This window comes from Marmota flaviventris, chromosome 5 (assembly GCF_047511675.1).
Source record: "Marmota flaviventris isolate mMarFla1 chromosome 5, mMarFla1.hap1, whole genome shotgun sequence".
Lineage (NCBI taxonomy): Eukaryota > Metazoa > Chordata > Mammalia > Rodentia > Sciuridae > Marmota > Marmota flaviventris.
The window spans coordinates 161,660,381-161,680,483 of record NC_092502.1 but is presented as its reverse complement, the minus strand read 5'-3'; the positions used below and the strand labels follow the sequence as shown (position 1 = coordinate 161,680,483).

The 20,103-nt window shown below is 45.2% G+C and overlaps 1 protein-coding gene across 1 annotated transcript in view; it reads left to right on the top strand.

The window, feature by feature from the left end:
* The window catches only part of Adamts16 (ADAM metallopeptidase with thrombospondin type 1 motif 16), a 122,601-nt gene that overhangs the window by 45,059 nt on the left and 57,439 nt on the right, over positions 1-20,103 (top strand). Inside the window, exons 9-12 of the mRNA XM_027943926.2 lie at positions 3,619-3,756; positions 7,371-7,524; positions 13,616-13,711; positions 19,158-19,306. Of these exons, the coding sequence (XP_027799727.2) occupies positions 3,619-3,756; positions 7,371-7,524; positions 13,616-13,711; positions 19,158-19,306 (537 nt within the window). The remainder of the gene's footprint in view (positions 1-3,618; positions 3,757-7,370; positions 7,525-13,615; positions 13,712-19,157; positions 19,307-20,103) is intronic.

Here is a 20,103-nt window from a genome sequence, read left to right as displayed (position 1 = left end):
GTCACGCGGGGACAGTCAGGGACACTTGGAAGAAGCAGCGTGGGCAGGCAGCCCCACAGCTGGGTGATGAGATGGTGCAGCTCAGTCACACTCCCTAGGGATGGTAGATGCCGTTGAGGTGTTAGGGGGTGATCGGCATTCCCACCTGTTCATGACCGTGCTCTGCCATCACCCTGAGCCCCTTCCACTGGGACAAGGAGGTGCTCAGTGACTTTAAGGACCTATAGAATACTGGAGCAAGCTGGCCCCTGCTCCATCATCTGGTCTGGTGATCGTCAGACTGTTCCCTGAGGATCCCTGGCCGACCAAGGGCTTCAGCTCTTACCAAGTTTATTTATCACTGTTCCTCTTGAAAGTTCTTATTTCTGTATCCAAAAAGTATTTGAAGTCCATTGGCTTCCCCCCCCACCCAATACATACACATACATATATACAACACATGTGCACGAGTGACTTCCACATGTCGAGGCATGTGACCAAGACCATATTCAAAGCAGGACAAGGGACAGAAGTTCTGAATTTTCCTTTGTGAATTACACAATGCTGGGCATGCTGTACAGTTTATGTAGACTTTATAATTTGGAAACTGAAGCCCAGGGGGCTAAACAATTTGCCTGTTATCAAACAGCTTGTGCATGACAGAGATGAGACCCTCCAGTCCGAGGTCTCTGCAGGTGTCTGCCACTCCCGGCTGCTCTCTCCACCTCAGCCTCCGGCCCCTCTTGAGGATGAGCTGTGCTGCTCATGAAGCCCATGCTGGGGCCCTCCCCCAGAACACCATCATCACTCCAAGGGTGGAGTGAGCACCCAGATGACACTGAGCCGCCGCTCCTCTGAAGGGTGTCCCCGTTCCCTAACTGTGCCCTCTGAACAGCTGAAATAGTTGGTGCGCACTCTGCCACACGGGTCTGCTCATCCTGGTCTACCACTAGAAATGCAAAAGTATTTGCTGATAACAATTAGATCATTCAAGAAAGCATCGTGGAAAACATTAAACATATCCAACCCTGAGTATCATTTTCAAATCCAGTCTAATCTGAAATTCGATTTGTGCCCAGCATTTGAGTTAGTGTTACAGCCGGAAAGACTGTCTTGTTGGTCCACCATGGAGAGCCTGCCGTGAGCCCTGGAGCCCTGGCAGTGGGGCTGTGGGCATGGATGAGAGGGTCTAGGCTCTTCCCAAACTTAACAGATTGGTAAAGGATGAAGGAAGGAAATCTATTTTATTATTTTAAGCATGGGTGATAACCACTTAACTAAAGTGTTCTGATGCACAGGAGCAAATAAAATTATCTAGCATGTATACCTTCAGTAGTAATTATTTTTCTTGGTTGACAAATACCAACCTCATCTTCCAGATGTGTTCTTTTAACATTAATGTTAATATGAGATATGACCGCTGTGGTATATTTATGCTGACTTACTGGCGTTCATCATGTCTGTGCATGGTATACTGAGGGACAACGCAACTTATGAAATAGTGATGCTGGGTGGGCATCAGAATCCCCTGGGGTGTGTACGAATCCAGCCAAGTGCCAGATCCTGACCCCTAACCTGCTGCATCAGAAGCCACCAGAGAGGCTGTGGTTAGCCACATTGTGCAGTGTATCTCAGATCTTTAACGCACTGCAGAGTTTGAAGAATCACGGAAAATGCCTTTAATGAGAAAGCTTAAAACCAAGGTATCCGTAGACCTAGGCCTTGGCACTTTCAGTTCCTTAGAAAGGTAGGCCGCGGTGGAGTGGCTCTATCTAGGCAGTTGCTGGACCACGTTGCATCTTCTTCACAAGCAGGTGGAGGGCCAGCCAGGCAGGGTGGGAAGCATTTCCTCTCCACTGCTGCCTCCCAGGGCCGCCTCCCAGCTGGGATTTGAGCCCAGCTCCTTTCCACAGCCATGACACATTTCCTCTGCCACAGGGTCTCCTTGGCCCTGATTAATTGCCTTTAATAGAGCTTCAGAGAATGGGCGGAGGCTGGAATGACCACATCCACATCATCCTCAGAACTGGTCGGAGTTTTGCAGGAATCCAGCAGTACTTGCAGGCCACATCTCCTTGGATACACTCTTCTGTCCTGCTCAGGTCTAACCACTGCATGTCCAACAAGGGCCTGACCTCCTGGTGTCTGATCTCGGGTCTTCACTCTGCACCTGGACAGGGCCTCTCTCCAGTCCTCAGCCTTGCTGACCTGAGGGGTGTGATGAGGTTTAAGTTAGAAAATGTGTGTCGTGTGCTTGACATGGTGCCTGTGCCCCAGTGGGTGTTTGTGAATGCTGTTTTCACTCCTGTTATCATGCAGTGCTAAGTTACCAAGTCCACAGCTAAGTGGACAAAGGAGTTCAGTCTTAGCCACAAGTGCAGAGCCTCTTGTCCCCAAATGGAGCCACTTCCCCTGCGGGGTTTCCTGTCCCTGCCCTTCCCTCCCCTCTTCAAGGATTTGGGCCTCAGAAAGCTCCCAGATCCAGTGGCCGCCTCGTTCTTCCTTGTTTTTCTCTCTTGCCTTTCTTTTTCCTCTGTGTCTCACTTAGTCAGGACCCTGTGCTCAGGGAGTTCACACAACGACTGGTTAGGAGACACAGTGCCAATAATGGCTTGGCTGTCCTAATAGGCATTTGCCTTAATGGAGGTCTTCAGGGCCACGTGGAGCTCCCAATCCCCCTGCCTTCCTCCCCAGGCAGCATGCTGGGGTCCTCTGGGAGAGGTGACGATGGCAACACAAGGCTGTCCGACAGAAAACTCGAGGAGGTCAAGCTGGAGTAGGCTCATGGTAACAGGAGGTCAGTGTGGCCAGTCAGTGTGGCCCTGATCTGTAGCCACTGCAGTTGAGCTGCCCCCAGACACGAGGCCAGGGCTGGATCCCTGGTCTGGTTTTCACTCAAGAGTAATAGGAACAGCTTCAGGAAATGTCCACAGATGAATCAACCATATTCACCCTTTTGTGTTCTGGGGAGAAGCCCCTCCAGAGGGAGGAGAGGCGTGGGTCAAGGAGTCACGTACTGCCCAGCTGCCACCCCGCAGCCTGGTCTGGTCTTGGCATGAGAAGGAGGCACACAGGGTGGCTGTGGAGATGGAGTGTGAGCCCCTTAACCAGAGCAGCAGGGGCTCAGTCGTCCTCTAGTTGCATTAAACACCACACACTCCTGGGGAGCTTGTTTGGCAACCTCAGATACCTGGATTGCTCTTCCCCAGGTCAACAATTCCTGGCTGGGAGCCTGTTTTTTGCATTTTCTAATGTTCTTAGAAATTTGGACAGTCCCAGTGATCAAAGAGTGCAGAGAGAAGGAAGCAAGATTGATCAGTTTAGCTTTATCAAGTCACAAACAAACTGTCCTTCCCACGGGCTTGAAATGCTCCTTTTTAAAACATCTGCCCTCAGCACGCACCTGGGCACTTGCTCTGATTGGATGCCCATGCATGCTTTTGATCACTCCAATGAATGGTCTATTCTTCAGAACGGAAGAGACCCGTGCACTCCCAGGCCACGTTGGCTTCTGCCTTGGCCTCCCTTGCTTGAAGCTTGTGGGAGGATTCACAGTCAGACTTGGGGTTGTTGGAGCACATTTGACACTTGAAACTGCACTATGCTCTGAATAGCCACCTCTCTCGTTTTCTTCCATAGCTTTGGCATGGTCCACGATGGAGAAGGGAACATGTGCAAAAAGTCAGAGGGCAACATCATGTCCCCCACGCTGGCAGGACGCAACGGAGTCTTCTCCTGGTCTCCCTGCAGCCGCCAGTACCTGCACAAGTTTTTAAGGTATGAACACTTCCACCAACTGTGTCACCTCCCTGCGCCCTTGGTGGTCACTCCCTGCTCAGCCTCCTGTGCATGCAGCTCGGGTGGGTTTGCCGGCCTGGGCTCCTCCCAAGGTATCTTGAGATTCAGCTGACCATGGAGTTGACTAGACACTTTGTTACAGCATGGAGGTCTGACAGCCAATCCCAGGCTGATCTTGAGACTCCAAGGAAGTCCACGTAGCATCAGTCACACCAAGGCATTTGTCAGCATTTAATGTTTTGGAAAGTTTTCTTACTTTTATAAATAGGCATCTTCAATCGATTAATAGGAAAATATCAATCATGTGTGGACAGGTTCCCAACAGTGAGTAAGAATAATTGGCTAGCTTCTAGAGATGAATCTGCTCTCCTTTATTAATAGTCTAGCATCGGGCAGATGGAAAAAAAATACATGAAGAGGGAACCCAGTTGGCCTGAAGTTGTCAGCAGAACTTCCATTCTTGTAGAGTTGTGAGGACAAATACTTATTTGGAGTAAATTCATCAGCCCACTCAATGAATTCCTATGTCATTTTCTGTTACCAGACACAAAATCATCATGATTGCTCATGTCTGCAGCTGGGAGGTCCATGACATAGGGAAATTTTAGCTTCTTATTTCACAATTCATGACAACATGGACTCTCTTTACTTTAAAAATAATTAAAGATGTTCCTGCATCCAATGGAAACAGTGCACTCAGTCCTCAGCTTGCTCTGCTGTGTGAACTCCACCTTCAGGAAGGCAAGCGAGTCACAGCTGGTCCTGGTTTCTGCAGAGCCCGTGCAACTCTGAGGCTGGAGCAGAGCACTGCCATGTAGTGGGGGAGAAGGCAGGGTGGAGCCCAGGAGCTGAGCACATCTTCATCCCTGGAAGGGGGCTCCTTAACAAATAATGCATCCTTCTCAGAAACCCCCTCTTCTTACTTGGAAAATGATGAGCTAGCACCAAATCATCTCTCAAGTTCTTTATAAAATAGTAGGACATTTAAACGTGCTCCTGACCTTTGCCCTATGTGGTGTTGATATTTCTCACTTTTGTCATGTTGTGAGGTGTGCACTGGCAGCTTAAGGTGGTGATTAGTGAGGGCAAATACCATTTTAACAATTCTAATGGCCACTTGACAAACCTCTTTGGTAAAGTGCCTGTTCAAATCTCTTGAGCATTTAAAAAACCGAGGCCTTCTTTTCCTTATTTCTTGGTGGGAATTCTTTACACACCCATGAACATTTTGATCCATCCTAGAATATATGGAACATGAACATCTCTCACTCTGGGGCTCCTACTTGCTCTTCCGGTATAGTCTTTAGATAGGCGGGGGTTTTCATTTTCCTTGTGGAGTCTGAATCATCTATATTTTCTTTAGGGTTGGTGCTTCCTATAAACCACTGAGAAAAGATGTTTTCTCATTCCAAAGTCTTAAATATAGTTTTACAAGTAATCTCCAAGTTTTATTGCTTTGCATGTCACATGGATGCTACTGGATATTGTGTGCCAGGCATACAGCAAAGTCAAAATTCATTTGTCCAAATGAATGTTGTGGTAGATAGTTTGTAAATGATCAAACGACTTTTCTTTGGTACCCATTCTGATCGGATGAGAGTTCCTGTGGCTTCACAACCTCATCAACACCTGATGCTGTCAGGGTTCGGGATTCCAGCCATCTTGGTAGGTGTGCAGGGGAACCTCACTGAGAGTTTACATAGCAATTCTCTAATCACCCACAATGTTGGACATCTTTTATTTGCATGTCATCTGTATATATTCTTCAACAAAGTGTCTATTCAGAGCTTTTCTCTCTCTTTGAGCTTTTATTTTGTCTTATTTTCTTATTATTGAATTTTAAGTGTTATTTATATATTTTATAACAATCCTTTATCAGGTGTGACTTTTGAAAGTATTTTCTCCCAGTCTGTGGCTTGTCTTCTCATTTCCTTGTTAGTGTCTTTCATGGAACAGAAGTTTTGATTTTGATAAAGTCTAGCTTATCAAGTATTATCAAGTATGCCTTCGGTGTTAAATCTTAAAAGGACACCACCACTCCCAAGATCATGGAGGCATTCTTCTATGTTATTTCCAAAGGTCTTATAATTTCACACTTTATATTAAGTCTATGATCCAATTTTCGTGAAGGGTGTACAGTCTAGTTTCCTGTAATTGTATGGGTTCTCTTCATTTTATATTGAGGCTAACGAGCCAGTCTTAGTTAATTTTCCTATGGGGCATGAGGTATGGACCAAGCTTCTTTTCTTCATAAGCTGTCCAATTTTTTTCAGTACTGTCTAATGAAAAGGACAGATTTCCTTTTCTCAATTAGATTTGCAACTTCGTCAGAAACTTAACTGACCTATGGCGCTGCTGTCTTTCTGGAATCCCCATTCTGTTGTGTTGATCTGTTTGTCTGTCCTTTTGCCAAAATGACAATGGCTTGTTTACCACAGCTTCACTGTAAATCTTGAAATCAGGTACTGTGAGCCTCTAAAGTCTCTAGATTTTTCTTTTTGCATGTAGATGTCCAGTTGTCCTGGCTGTGTTTACAGAAAGCGTGTCGTCCCTTCTTCCTTCTCTTGACTTCCTCCCAGGTCAAGAATCAGTGGCCAGGTGTATGTGGTCTGTTTGGGCTCTCCCTGATCTAGGTGTGTCCTTCCACCAGCTCCACGTTTTCCTGGTACTGTGGCTTCTCCGTGAGTCTTGTGTTGGGCAGTGTCAGCTCTCCAGCTGCATTCTCCTTCAGCGCTGTGAGAAGAGTTCTGTGTACTTAGCCTCTCCTTGTGTGCTTTAGAATCAGTCTGTACATCTATAGAATAACTTGCTTGAATTTTGTTAATAAGTTTTCGCCAGTTTTAGGTTTGGAGGTATTGAAATTTATTGAAAGGATTTAGTTGCTATTTGCAATCATAGAAACTTTCAAATATCACCCTAAAATGCACAAATTACTCCCAAATCATCCTGGTAGGGAATGTAATGCTCCATTTGTGGAGGAAGTGAGCATTAGTTGGTCTTTAGTCATCTACTAGGGAACTTCACTAGAGTTAGATTCCTTCTGGATTGGAAGGTCTGGGCAGAAATCACCTGAACATAGACATTTGCTAGTGGAAATGTGGTCTTCCCTGAAGGTCCTCTAGAAGGTCTAAGGTATTACACAGACTGTTCCCTGCCTAAAAGATAAGAGGGGAGGCAGAAAGGAAAGGAAGAAATTCCAGACTGAAATAGTCTCATTGCATTTTGATTTTTACAGTGCCTGGTTTCATCTTTTGATGGTTTCTGGCAAGAAGAGTACATAAAAGATTTTGTTATAGGAACTTCTCACATTGAACATCTGGTTTTAATTATTCAGTTACACTTTTCCCCCTGATAAGTTTGAGAAATCTAACAAAGAACAAATTGCCTTCTTGGAAAAGGTAAAATTTATTATTAATAATCTCAGAAATGTGGGCTGCTGTGTTTAAATATGATCAGGATAAATGATACAATGAACCATAGGAAAAAAGTTTCCTTCTAGGCAAAATAGTTTGCACAATTGCATGAGATAGAGATTCGGTTGATGGGACCTCCTTGGTAACCCTCCCCAGTTGCCCATCTCCTCTTTGTTTCAGCACTACCCAAGCAGTATGCCTTGCTGACCAGCCAAAACCTGGAAAGGAATACAAGTACCCTGAGAAGCTGCCGGGAGAGTTATACGATGCAAACACACAGTGCAAGTGGCAATTTGGAGAAAAAGCCAAGCTATGCATGCTGGATTTTAAAAAGGCAAGTGATTATTGGCAAACGCTCAATGCAATATGATTCACAAAATCGTTTTATTTAGTGTAACTGACATTGATGTATTCGGAATTTATTGGGTACCTACCAAATGTCAAACCCTCTGTATGTTAGGGCTGGCCCTACATAACAGGAAACACATGTTTTACTGGCAGAGAAGATGACAGTAGATACTGCTGTGGGTATCAGTTTTCATTTGAGAACCAACTTGGCCTGTTAGGTGGGATCTCTCTCTCTGATTTATCATGTGGGAGCTCCACAAGAACTTTTAGCTGGGGTAAGTCAGCAAATTAATGTCCTGCATTTCTTTCAGATGATATTAAGAAAACAATGTTCCCTCTACTCCCTCCCTATATAAGATAATTTATTAGAAAGCAGCAGCCTATGCAGGGCTTCTGATTATTAAATTCCTCAAATAAAGTATTTATAGAACAGTTTCTCATAAAAGATGGTGTCTACCCCAGCGACATCATTTCCTATAGGTATTCCTCATGTAACGCAGACACATGCTTTTGTTAAGCGGGGAAAATGGAGATTTAGGAGCCTGCTCTACTGGACCACAGACAGCTTCTCATGAATTAAATGAAAGTATCTAGATCTGAGGTCTCTTCTATTCTAGTTTATAATGAAATCAAGAGGAAAATAGACAAAGAATACAGTCCTGCAGCAAACCCCAGCCCCCACCCCAACACGTGGGAATGTGCTGGCAACACCCCAGCTTAAACCCAAGCAGGCTCCCAGGAGGGGCTCCTGCCTCTTCAGCTGGGCACGTTGGCCTGCCAGTGGGTAGCCCGTGAGTCAGGTCGGCCCACACCCTGATGTTGCCTGAGACCTGGCAGGAGATGGGAATTCCCTGAGGGCTTTCTTTCTCGACTGTTTCTCTTGTGCTTCTTGAGGAGAAGAGACAAAGCACCAGTGTTTTCTTTTAAAGATGGGGTTTTCCAGATTGTGCTCCGTTCTCCTCATGGCATTGCTTTGTGACCACAAACCATGTCCCTTATGGTATCCTAAAGCCCTCTGGAAAACAATTATCAGTCAAATTCAGGATGTTTTTGGATTTTTGAGGGCACATTTACATGTAGTGAAATACATTAAGTGTAAAATTTAAATTTGACAAACACATGCACCTGTTACCAGCATCCCTTTCCATAAAGTCTCGGACACTTAAATGTGAATTCTGAGCTGCTCAGGTATATTGTTTAAGAAACACCTATTTTTATTTGAAAATATCATTTACAGCTTCTGATTCCTGCATTATATTTGCTATCAGTCATAGCAGCTTCTTGGTGATGGGTGTTCTAATTGCCGATGATGGTTGTGTATGTCCCTATTTCCCTCTCTGCTTCCGATTTTGTTTTCTATATTCTGAAACTCCATAGGAGGTGTGTATGTATTTAAGATTGTTCCGTCTTCTTGACTCTTCTGTTAATTTATAATAACAATTTTGGTCATATTACTCTTCTTAAATCCTACTTTGTTTTATATTTATATAGCCATATTAGCTGACTTAGGAATCCTATGCACATAATAATCTTTTATCCTTTTATTTCTAATTTGCTTGTATTTTGTATAAAATGTGTGTTGTAAGCATTCTTTTATTTGGTATTACTGAGCAATCTCTGACCTTTCATTAGAATGTTTAATTGTTCTGTTTAATGTAATTATTGATATAGGGAAGTTAAATCTGCCATTTTGCTCTTTGCTTTTTATTTCATTTCTTTTTCTTTTGTGATTCCTATGTTCTGCCTTGTGGAAGAAATTACTTGTTATAGATTCTGTCGGTTAACCTCTACTTGCTTTTTGGCTCCACTTTCTAGTGCTAGTGTTTGGCTGCTCTGGAGGTTACTGTGTGCAGTAACCTCTTAACAAGAGTCTGCACAGCCTCTTGGTGTGTGGTAAAGGATTCTCACCACACGTCAGTCCATGTGCAGCTGTCCATGCTGTCTGTAGTGTGAAGATCCCTACTGCCCACACTTTATCCATCACTGCCACATTTACTTCGATGCATATTCATGTTATAAGCCACGTGGTGCAATATCATATTTTTTGTTTAAAATAGTTTTATAACATTAAGACAAGAAATGACTATATTTTATATTTCCTTATATATTTATCATTATGTGTTTATGTTTTCCTATAGATCTCAGATTCAAATTGCTATCATTGTCTTTACCCCATAATCCTAAGGCCTCTTCCTATGGAATAAGTTCCCCTAGAATTTGTGTGTGTGTGTGTGTGTGTGTGTGTCTACATTCTTGGGTGTAATTTCACACACATGTGTGACAACGGATTTCTCTGTCTACCTACGGATGCAGAGTGATGATGGGAATTAGCAATAGGAGCAGCCCACCGGGTGGAACATGTTACAGGGCATTGCACATCTGACCATGGTGTCATTTGTATCTTCCGAGTGCCATACAGGCTGTCTAAGGAGATGAGACAACTGTGCTGAAGGCCTCCTCAAGTCTTCAACTCAGCCATCTGAAATGCTGGTTTGGGGTGTTATGCTTTGTGTTCAGCTTAGTCACGTCGTTATTACTGAAATTGGTCTTTGTAAACAAAGCTCTGAAGTCACAGGTCGAGTCATGAGCGAGCACCCTCCCTAAAGCTGCAGAGAAGGTTGCAGGAGACCCTCTCCACACAGGGTTTGGCTCTTTTCTGCCACGTTAAGCACTAGTGTCACAAACATTGGGTCTTTACCATTACTACTGTGCTCCATCAACATAGCTCCGTGGCCTGCTGTCTGAAATATAACTAGCTAGAATTACTTGAAATCAGATCTCCTCAGTGTGCTGGGTCCTGTGGCTAAGTTAGGAGCTCCCCCACCCCATGCAGCAAGTCTCACATTACTGCTGCCTGGATACTAGAACTGTGATTTAACAGGATCCTTACTCCAAGAGGACTCTTAGTTCCCTGAGGCCACCACGGCATGCAGTAGTGATGCTTTAACACCGTCATTGTAGGTTATGTCCACAACTTAGAAGTCAAGTCAGTGTGGTAGATGTTAGAGCAAAGGGCTTGGGGTTGTTTAGTTGTGGTTTAATTTTCATTTCCTCACTTAACTCTTTGTGATACTACAGCATTTACTGGGGTGTCCAGACGAAGCGCCATATTTTTTATGGCAGACAATTAAATCTGTAGGATGCCAAGGTCTCGAGTGCTATTGCTAATGTTGAACAGGGACATGGATTGTTTGATATGACAAGTGTGTCTCATGTAAAATGTTTTCCTGCCTGAACACTGGAATTGGGCACTGAGTGGGTCCCAGGCTGAGGCTGAAGTGCACAGAGGGTCTGAGCCAGGGTGCAGGAGAGCTAGGGATGTCCCTGCTCTGGTGGTGAGCTGGCACAGTATCCTGCATTTGAAGGCTTTACACTTAGCTGAGTTTGAAACTGTTACCTGTGATAGTATCTGCCACCCTGTTTCTTTATTCTGCATAATGCTTCCAAAAACTAAAACATTAAGAATGTTCTGGAATCACCTTGGATGGGAGCTATATCATCTTACGGTCCAGTCCTTCCTTCAGTTCACTGATCATCATTAACTTCATCATATACTAAAACTTTTCCTGCTCATACTGTCACTTGTTTGTACAGGAACAACCAAGTACATGTTCGACTTGTTGAGAAAGCATTTTCTGACAGCCTGTTAGGTACCCAGCACTGCACCACGTAGTGACCACGAACATACTAGAATAATTTGTACCATTTACCTTGCATCATCTTGAGTAGTCTTGGGCCCTGGGAATGAGCCCCCTAGTCCTGCAGTCACAGCAACCACTGAGTGGCACTGTGATGGCAGGATGAGTGGCGCTGTGATGGCAGGATGAGAACTGTGACTTGCTGGAACACCCTCAAGCCCTTAGGAGTGCAGAGAGCGAGCAGTGGTTTAGCAGCTGTTAGGTCCAGGCCCCAAGCCGGGCATGCTCCCTGTGCCCACTACATCCAGCCTCTGGACATGTTGGTGACTGGCGACCCTCATACACACAGTGAGGACACAAGGCCCTGGCTGCCCCAATCCAGTCCTCCTAATCCACACCAGTTCTATTTCTGTGGGATGCCCACTTCTGTGCTGGACCCCTGTGGCCATCTCCCACCTGACCCAGCACACCAGCAGCTTCCTTGTCCGCCTCTGTTCACTGCACTCTCTTCTTCCATGTTCAGACCCAGCGTCCTGCATCAGTAGACCTCTATGTCCCCTCCACCCAGAGGCCTCTGTGGGCCACCAGTCCAGTGCAATTGTGCCACCTGCTGCCGCTCTCTGGGCCGCGGCTCTCACAGAGCAGCTGTAGAGCTCTTTGTCCCCCTCTGAGAAGGACCTGAGCCAAACAAAGTGCCAGCCACCAATGTGACACATTTGTCCCAGGAGTACTTAAAGATCCTGGGGATTCACAAGAAAATGGCACTTAATGGCACAGTGATTGTGACCATGTGAGATTTTTTATGAATGGCTCAGAATAAAAGCAACTGATTTCTGAATCAAAACACTGAAAGCTCACTTGTAAAGATTCCAAGTTCCAGAGTTATTTTTTTATTGAGGAGATACAGGCAGAAAAAAGACAAAGCTGTGTCTTTAATAAATACCTAACTTCTTAATGTGTGGTGCATAAACAAGTGTAAGGGGACTTCAGAACAAGTTTCACGACAGTAAAGTTAAAATGGATCATTAAAAACAACGCCCTTCTCAAGCCGCCTTACACAGTGCCAAGACGCTGTCGGTGCTACTGGAGTGTGGACCGGGGCCGCGGGGCGTCTTCTCAGCCCAGCTTCGCTGCCTGCGTTTTCTCCATAGTAACGGGGCCTGGCGCTTGCAGCCACTCCATTTCCTGTAAAATTGCACACAGCTTCAGAAATGTTTCATCACCTTGTGCCAGAGCTCCCACCAGCATTCCAGAAGCTTCCGTCATATCACAGGTCCTACTTTGCCTGTCACTAAATGTTCCTTTGGAATCAAATGATATGAAGTAAAAAATAATTCTTTCCATTTGGGACGCCTGTCGTCCTTCACGTATCCCAGCCCTTGTTTTACGCAGGACGGCCACTGGGTGTTCTTCCTCCACACCCTCTTCATCCTGAGTGCTTCCTACACACGCCCTTCTTCTCTGAGTGTCCCCTGCCTCCTGGTACAGGGCCCCAGCTCAAGAACTGTGTCGGGGCTGCGTCAGTGGTGGAGCACTCGACTAGCACGTGTGAGACCTTGGGTTTGATCCCCAGCACCAAGGGACAATGAAGAAGGGCGGCTTTTCAGAGACTCCAGGCAAGCCTTCTGCGGCTCTGCAGGCTCAGCCTACTTCCTGTCCCTCCCCAGTTGAGGCACCTCTCCCTCCCTGTGCAGTAGGTTCTCTTCACTCCTTTGAGACCAAGTTCAAGACTGTGAGTCTGGGTCCTGTTCATTACAGAACCTTGTGTCTAGTGAGATGCTTCATGTATTCAAAGTTTTCACCAAAGCTTTGGGGATGTTGGAGGGATGGATGGGTGGATGGTGGGTGGATGATGGATGGGTGATGGAAGGGTGATGGGTGGATGATGGGTGGATGATGGATGGGTGATGGAAGGGTGATGGGTGGGTGATGGGTGGATGATGGGTGGATGATGGGTGGGTGATGAATGGATGATGAATGGATGATGGGTGGGTGTGAATGTATGGATGATAGAAGGAAGGATGGATCAACAAGTTTCCTAATCATCTTTAATTTAAAAATTATAATCCCAATTTCAAGAGGTTAGTGGAAATTGAAGTGGAAAAGAATAAATCATAAATTGTTTTTGTTGGCTTTTTAAAAAAATTGTAATTGTCTTGTAGTTTTCTACAATATTTGGTTCAAGCATATTTTTTCCTTTTAACTTGGAGAATATAATGTTGTTAAATTTATACTGGGTAAATCCAAATAAACACAGATTCAGAGATGGAATTCTGAAGAAGAAATTCCAAACACAGGTTCGTCCACCACGTGCTCTGCTGCAGGATACACATCCGTTTTTAATGGAGAATGTTGTTTTTCCTGTAGACTTTTCACTGACATTTTATCGCAAGTGTATGGACCATTGGCCACACTGATGACCTCGTTTATTCTGTTTAGGACATCTGTAAAGCCCTGTGGTGCCATCGCATAGGAAGGAAATGTGAGACGAAGTTCATGCCGGCGGCAGAGGGCACCCTGTGCGGGCAGGACATGGTAAGAAGCTGCGGTCGGCGGGACAACGTGCACAGCTCTCACTTCCCCAACGCACACAACTCTCCTCCTGTTTCGTTTGCCTGTTCTAACCCAGCGTTCCTCATACCCCTGTGTCTGCCTGCACCCCTGCCAAGAGCTGTGGTTTATTATATGGATATTTCTCACTTTTGTGGGAATATTATTGATGAGCTTTCCAAAATTAACAGAGAAGTCAGGCAAGACCTGGTGACTGAGTCCATTTAATAAGGGAAACATTCACCACTGACCCCACTTAGACAGCAAAGAGCCAGCATCTGTGTTGTCTAAGCCTCTGAGCTTCAGTCTGCGGACCTTGCAGTAAAGCATTTTGACCTGTTGCTGGCTGTGGGTAAAGATGCAGAGCTTTGATTCAGAAAAATGAAGAAACAAATAAGATAGCAAGTCTATTACCTGGTGGCAAGCAGGGACAAGTATGTCATTAAATTTTAAGAGTAAACTGGTTGTGCTGGGCTGTGGCTCGATGGTAGAGAGCTGGACCAGAACGTGGAGGCTCTGGGTTTGACCCCCGGTACCACAAAAAAATAATAAAACAAAATAAATTAAAAGAATAAGTTAGCAAGTAAGAATAATATTTTAATGTTTTTGATTTAACCTGGTTGCCTTTTTAGAATGTAAAAATTATCGATGAAGATAGAAATATATGAAAATCGATTTTTTACTGCAGACATTTTCATGTTTTATGTTTGTGGTCTTTTTAGTTTTACTAACAGATATGAAAGAGAAATGTTGCCTAAATGTATCACTGATCTGTTGGGCTTAAATTCCAAGCTGCAGCACATCCTAAGCGTGTTTAAATGTGGCTGCAGACAGGGAGGTCTTAGATTGTTGGAGAAGGGTGCTAAGCCTTGAGAGTGACTGAGGAGGCACAGAGAAAGAGGCTAGCTCCCTGGGCCAGGGCCAGCACCCTCACAGGGGTGAGATCTGGAGCTAAGTTCACCTAGTGACATCGGCAGCTCAATGAATCCCTAGTAAAAACCGCGTCATAAAAATTGTTCTTGTTTCTTGAAAGAATATGGCTCTGATGGGATCCTGCAGTCTTGGAATTCTGATTGCCCGGACACGGGGTAATTGACCTGAGTGCTAGGTAGCAGGTAATCATGACAGGTGAGCAGTACTCACAACTGTGGAGCGCCTGTACCTGAGCATCCTCTCCCAACCCCATGGGATGATGTTTTCTTGTCAGATTCTCTAAAAGGGTTTTTAAAAGACAATTTTTAAAACTAGAATAGTCATTTAAGGATGTCTGACAGGAATAGGAAAAGATGCATTTTCAGAAAAATGAACTGCAGCTCTAGTTATCATAGCAAAAGCCTGGAAATATACAGATGTCCATCAGGAGTGAATTTTCTCGAAACAAACATGACGGGGAATTATGTAGCTTTGAAAAGAGTGGTAAGATGACTGCGTCCTTCTGTGGAATGATCTGCAGAACACTTTCTCAAATGCAGAAGCAGGGCAGAAAAGCTTTATGTAGCATGCTGTCATTATCAAAGACCGAGCGAATGAGAAAGAGAGAAAAAAAAACTATTCTATATAATCATTAACTTATATTTTAAAATAAAAGGATAAACCCATACGTTGAAAAGCTTGAAACATTCTAGGTGATTTTGAAATTTGTGAAGATAACCCCTAACAAACAAAAGTGAAATGAAAAGATGTAAACTGATGATAATTCTAGTGGGTGGCTTTACCATGACCATAATCACAGGGAGAGAGCATCCTGTTTTCCTGTGTGAACTCAGCCTCAGGGGCCAAGCATCAAACTGATGAAGGATATTTTGTCTTAATGTCTGATCCAACTAGTAAAATGGCTGTTAGACTCACACATGGGAAGATGCTGGGGACCTTCGTGGTCAGCAGGCAGCCCCAGGACCCCTGAGACACTGAGGCACCTCGACACGGGGTTCCAGGCATTGACCCAGTTATCCCACTCCTCGACCTATGCACACGCACGTACAGCCCTCTGTGTGTGAGTCTACACCCTGGGCAACCCCCTAGGCCCAGCTGTCTCAATGCAGCAAGCCCAGGGGACAAAGGGTCGTGTTTGGTGGCACCCTGGAGATGGAGGCCTCCTGAAGATGCAGCCAGCAAGATCCTAACGCAGGAGACAGGTGGATGGAGGCAGGAGAGATGATGGAGGGAGGACATGTGGTGAGGCAGGGCACCTGTGCCCGTGCCCTGGAGGGGTCTGCTTCATTGCAGTTCTTTCACGTCAGTGAAGAACACAGGTATGAATGCAAGAGTGAGCGCCGACTGAATATTTGATGACACTAAGTGATCGCTGTAAGTTTCTTTACAATGTGTCCACATTTTTTTAAAGTCTTTGATTTTTAAGACATGTAATGAAATACTTTTAAAGAAGTGGTACAAAGTCTGGGGGTCAGCTTTGGGGGAGGAAAATGTGGACAGTGTTCAGGTTAGACAGGACTGCCCCTGAGTGCATACGTGCTGAGCTGGATGCCAGTACCCGGGGGTCCGTGCCGTGTACTGTGCTTGTGAGGTCCTTGAAACTTTCCTTTTTAAAAAGTCAGGGTTTTAAGTAACCCAGTCAATACATGGGCAAAGGGACTGAACAGGGACTTCATAGAAGATATACAAATGGTCAAAAAAATATGAGCCGGGTGTGGTGGCACGTGCCTGTGATCCTAGTGGCTCTGGAGGCGGAGGCAGGAAGATCATGAGTTCAAAGCCATCCTCAGCAAAAGCAAGGCACTAAGCAATTCAGTGAGACTCTGTCTCTAAATAAAATACAAAATAGAGCTGGGAATGTGGCTCAGTGATTGAGTGCCCCTAGGTTCAATCCCTGGTACCCTCGCAAAAATATTTTTTAAAAATATTCAACATCTCTAGCAATTAGAGAAATGAAAATCAAAACCACATTGAGATTCCATCTCATTCCTGTCAGAATGGCAATTATCAAGAGTACAAGTAATGGGCTGGGGATGTGGCTCAAGTGGTAGCGTACTCGCCTAGCATGCGTGAAGCACTGGGTTCGATTCTCAGCACCACGTAAAAATGAAAAAATAAAGATGTTGTGTCCACCTAAAACTAAAAAATAAATATTTTTAAAAAAGAGTACAAGTAACAATAAATGTTGCATATATATTTATATAGATAAATATGTAATATATATATATATATCATTCTATATGTATACATAAAAAGCACTCTTGTTCTATTTTAAGCTGAAAAGTGATTCCTTATATGAATGTTATTATAGTTAAACTAAGCCCTGATGGACATTTAGGTTGTTTCCAACCTTTTATTATTAAAAAAAATTGCAATGAATAGCTTCATGTATCATTTAACAGATAAGAGTATATTTTACAATGAGTGCCTAGAAGCAAGTCAAATGATGAAACTGCAAATTAGCACAACCACTCTGGAAAGCAGTATGGAGAGACCTTGGAAAACTTGGAATGGAACCACCATTTGACCCAGTTATCCCGCTCCTCGACCTATGCCCAAAGGACTTCAAATCAGCATACTACAGTGACACAGCTACATCAGTGTTTATAGCATTCAGTGCACAATAGCTAAGCTGTGGAACCAATCTAGGTGCTCTTCAACAGATGCATGGGTGAAGATACACAATGGTACAGATACACAATGGAATATCACTCAGCTATAAAGAAGAATGAAATTACGACATTTGCCGATAAATGGATAGAACTGGAGACTATCATGCTAAGTTAAATAAGCCAGTCCCCCCAAACCAAAGACCAAATATTCTCTGTGATATGTGGATGCTAACTCATAACAAGGGAGGGTAGGGAGCAGAAGCATAGAAGTTCATTGGATTAGACAAAGGGGAATGAACGAGACATCACTTTCCTACGCTCATCTATGAATACATGACCAGTATAAGTCCACACATCATGTACAACCACAAGAGCAGGATCCTAATTGGAACGGGTTGCACTCCATGTATTTATAATAGGCCTTCCTTCAGGAGCACCAGTCCTCTCTGCACCTTCAGACTGGACAGATGTTTCTGAAAACATTTTTCAACTGACTCAAGTTGTTGATTTTTCCTTTCATATTTGCTGTCTTTTTTATTAGAAACCTACAACCAGGTGATTTAAAAAAAAAAAAAAACAGAAAAGATAAGCACTAATAGCAACAGACACACAGGACACTGCTGTCTCCTCCTCCTTCCAGGGCCTCACTCCCCTCCCCTCCCCTCCCCTCCCCTCCTCTCCTCTCCCTTCTCTCCTCTCCGTCTCTCTTCCCGACTCACAAAGTGCCCAGTGCCCAGCTGCAGGATTGTCACTGAGCTGAGGAACTGGCAGGGTTTGTTCTGCCACCTGGGATGTGGACAAGCACTGATGGGAGACAGAGGTTTTGTTTTTGTTTTTTACTTATATAGAAAAATCAAATAGTCAGATGGTTAAAGCTTTCGAAATTAATTACGGGTTTAAGAATAGTTTTTATTTTTGAAGTAATTTTAAATGGAACCACTTGAACTTGCCACTCCTGTGTCACGGATGCTCTGATACCACTGGTGTGCTGAGTTTTAACCTGGTGCATGAATCAGTGATGGAGTGGTGTTATCTTCCTCTTACAGAAGGAGCACTCTTCTCTCAGTCTGGAGCTGCAGGCTCTAATCTTGGAGTGACTTTGCTACCTGTGATATTAATCTTGCAGTGACTGCGCCTCCCCTGCCCTCCGGCTCTGCTGGCTCCATGCAGCCCAGGGCCAGGCACAGCCGTCTTCCTTCCCTCCTCCGTGGGGACAGTGCTGCTGAACTCGGGGGGTCAGGAGGAGTGTGGCCTCGCTGCTCCACAGAGGCAATGTCATCTCGTCAATTTCAATGTGAACTGAAAACCATGAGCACTTCTCTTGGGAAGGAGCAGCTAGAATCTCTGGCCCAAGTGGGGACAGGTGGGATTCCACAGGAATCGTGTCATCTCTGTGGAAAGCTGGATGACCTCTAACATGCCCTCATGAACAAGCCTGAGGTTCCAGGCCCAGGTGCATTGCAGTGACAGCACAGAGTGTCACAGGAGTGACAAGGTGCTGAGCCCCTGGGGCCTCCAGCTGCACTTTGCACCTGAGACTGACTCTTCTGAGCAGGTGCTATGAAAAGCACCTGTTGCAGGAGAGGTCAGAGTTCAGTGCCTCAGAAGATGAATAGGTGGACTGAATGTCCACAGAGCACAACTCCCTCTTAAGTTCCAGGACTCGGATGTTTGGTCTTCTCCGTGTCTTCCCGGGGTGTGCTCTCCCTAGGGATGAGAGGGAGAAGCAGCAGCACTGTTGTTCTGAGCGTCCACTTGCAAGTGGGGATGTTAGCGTGTGTGCATTTTACAAATACGCAATTTGCCAATACATAGCAGTGGGACGATCCACTTGCTCACCCGTGACTCACATGAATTATTTATTTATGTATTTTTAAAATGTTTAGTGGTGCCGCGGAGGACAGTGTGTGAAGTATGGTGACGAAGGCCCCAGGCCCACCCATGGACATTGGTCGGACTGGTCCTCCTGGTCCCCCTGCTCCAGGACCTGCGGGGGAGGAGTGTCTCACAGAGACCGCCTCTGCACCAATCCCAGGTACGTCCCTCGATCCATGGGCCCTCCCAACAGCCTGCCGGTGCCCACGCTCGGAAACACTGACTATGTACTTTGCATGACGTTGTACAAGACACTGAGCACAAAAAGCATTTTACTCAAGAATTGCTTAAATGAGTATCTCTGAGACAATGTCAGATGCCGATAACTCCCTGACCCTAGCAAAAAGCAACAGACTCAGAAATTGGGATTTAACCACAGGTACTTGAAATGCTAAGGGTCTGCTTAAACAGCTAAATTGTAAGAGAAATATGTAGAACCCGAGGGAATAAGAAGCCCTAAGAACAACTCTTCCATGCAAAAAGATAAAACAAAGAAAAAGAAATATTGGTTTTCCATCAAATGCCTTCACCTTTACAACAAGAGATTTAACCATGGACTTGGGTAGAAGATAGGCAGAGAGAGGCACTTCCCACATGGGATAGTTTCAAATCCTCCTCTTGCTCCTGGTTGAAGACCCCAGTGGCCGTACTCTTCTGCTCCTCCTGTCCGCGAAGCCTGAGGCGGGTATGACCTGTCCACTGTCCTCTCAGGCCCTGGCTCCCAGGTTGCTCGCACCTGCCCCGGGGCCGGTGGTGCTCTTCACTGGGCCCTGGCATGCTGCCTTGTCACAGAGAGGCTGGCCGTGGGAAGGAGCAGGGTCAGGAGAGCAAAGCCCTGGACCAGCAGTCCCAGTTGTCCCTGGGAAAGCCGCCCCTCCTGAGCGGCTCCCCCCGGGGGGGACGGGACGTGGAGCAGCTTCTCAAATGGGAGGTTCCTAACTGGGGGCTTCACATTCC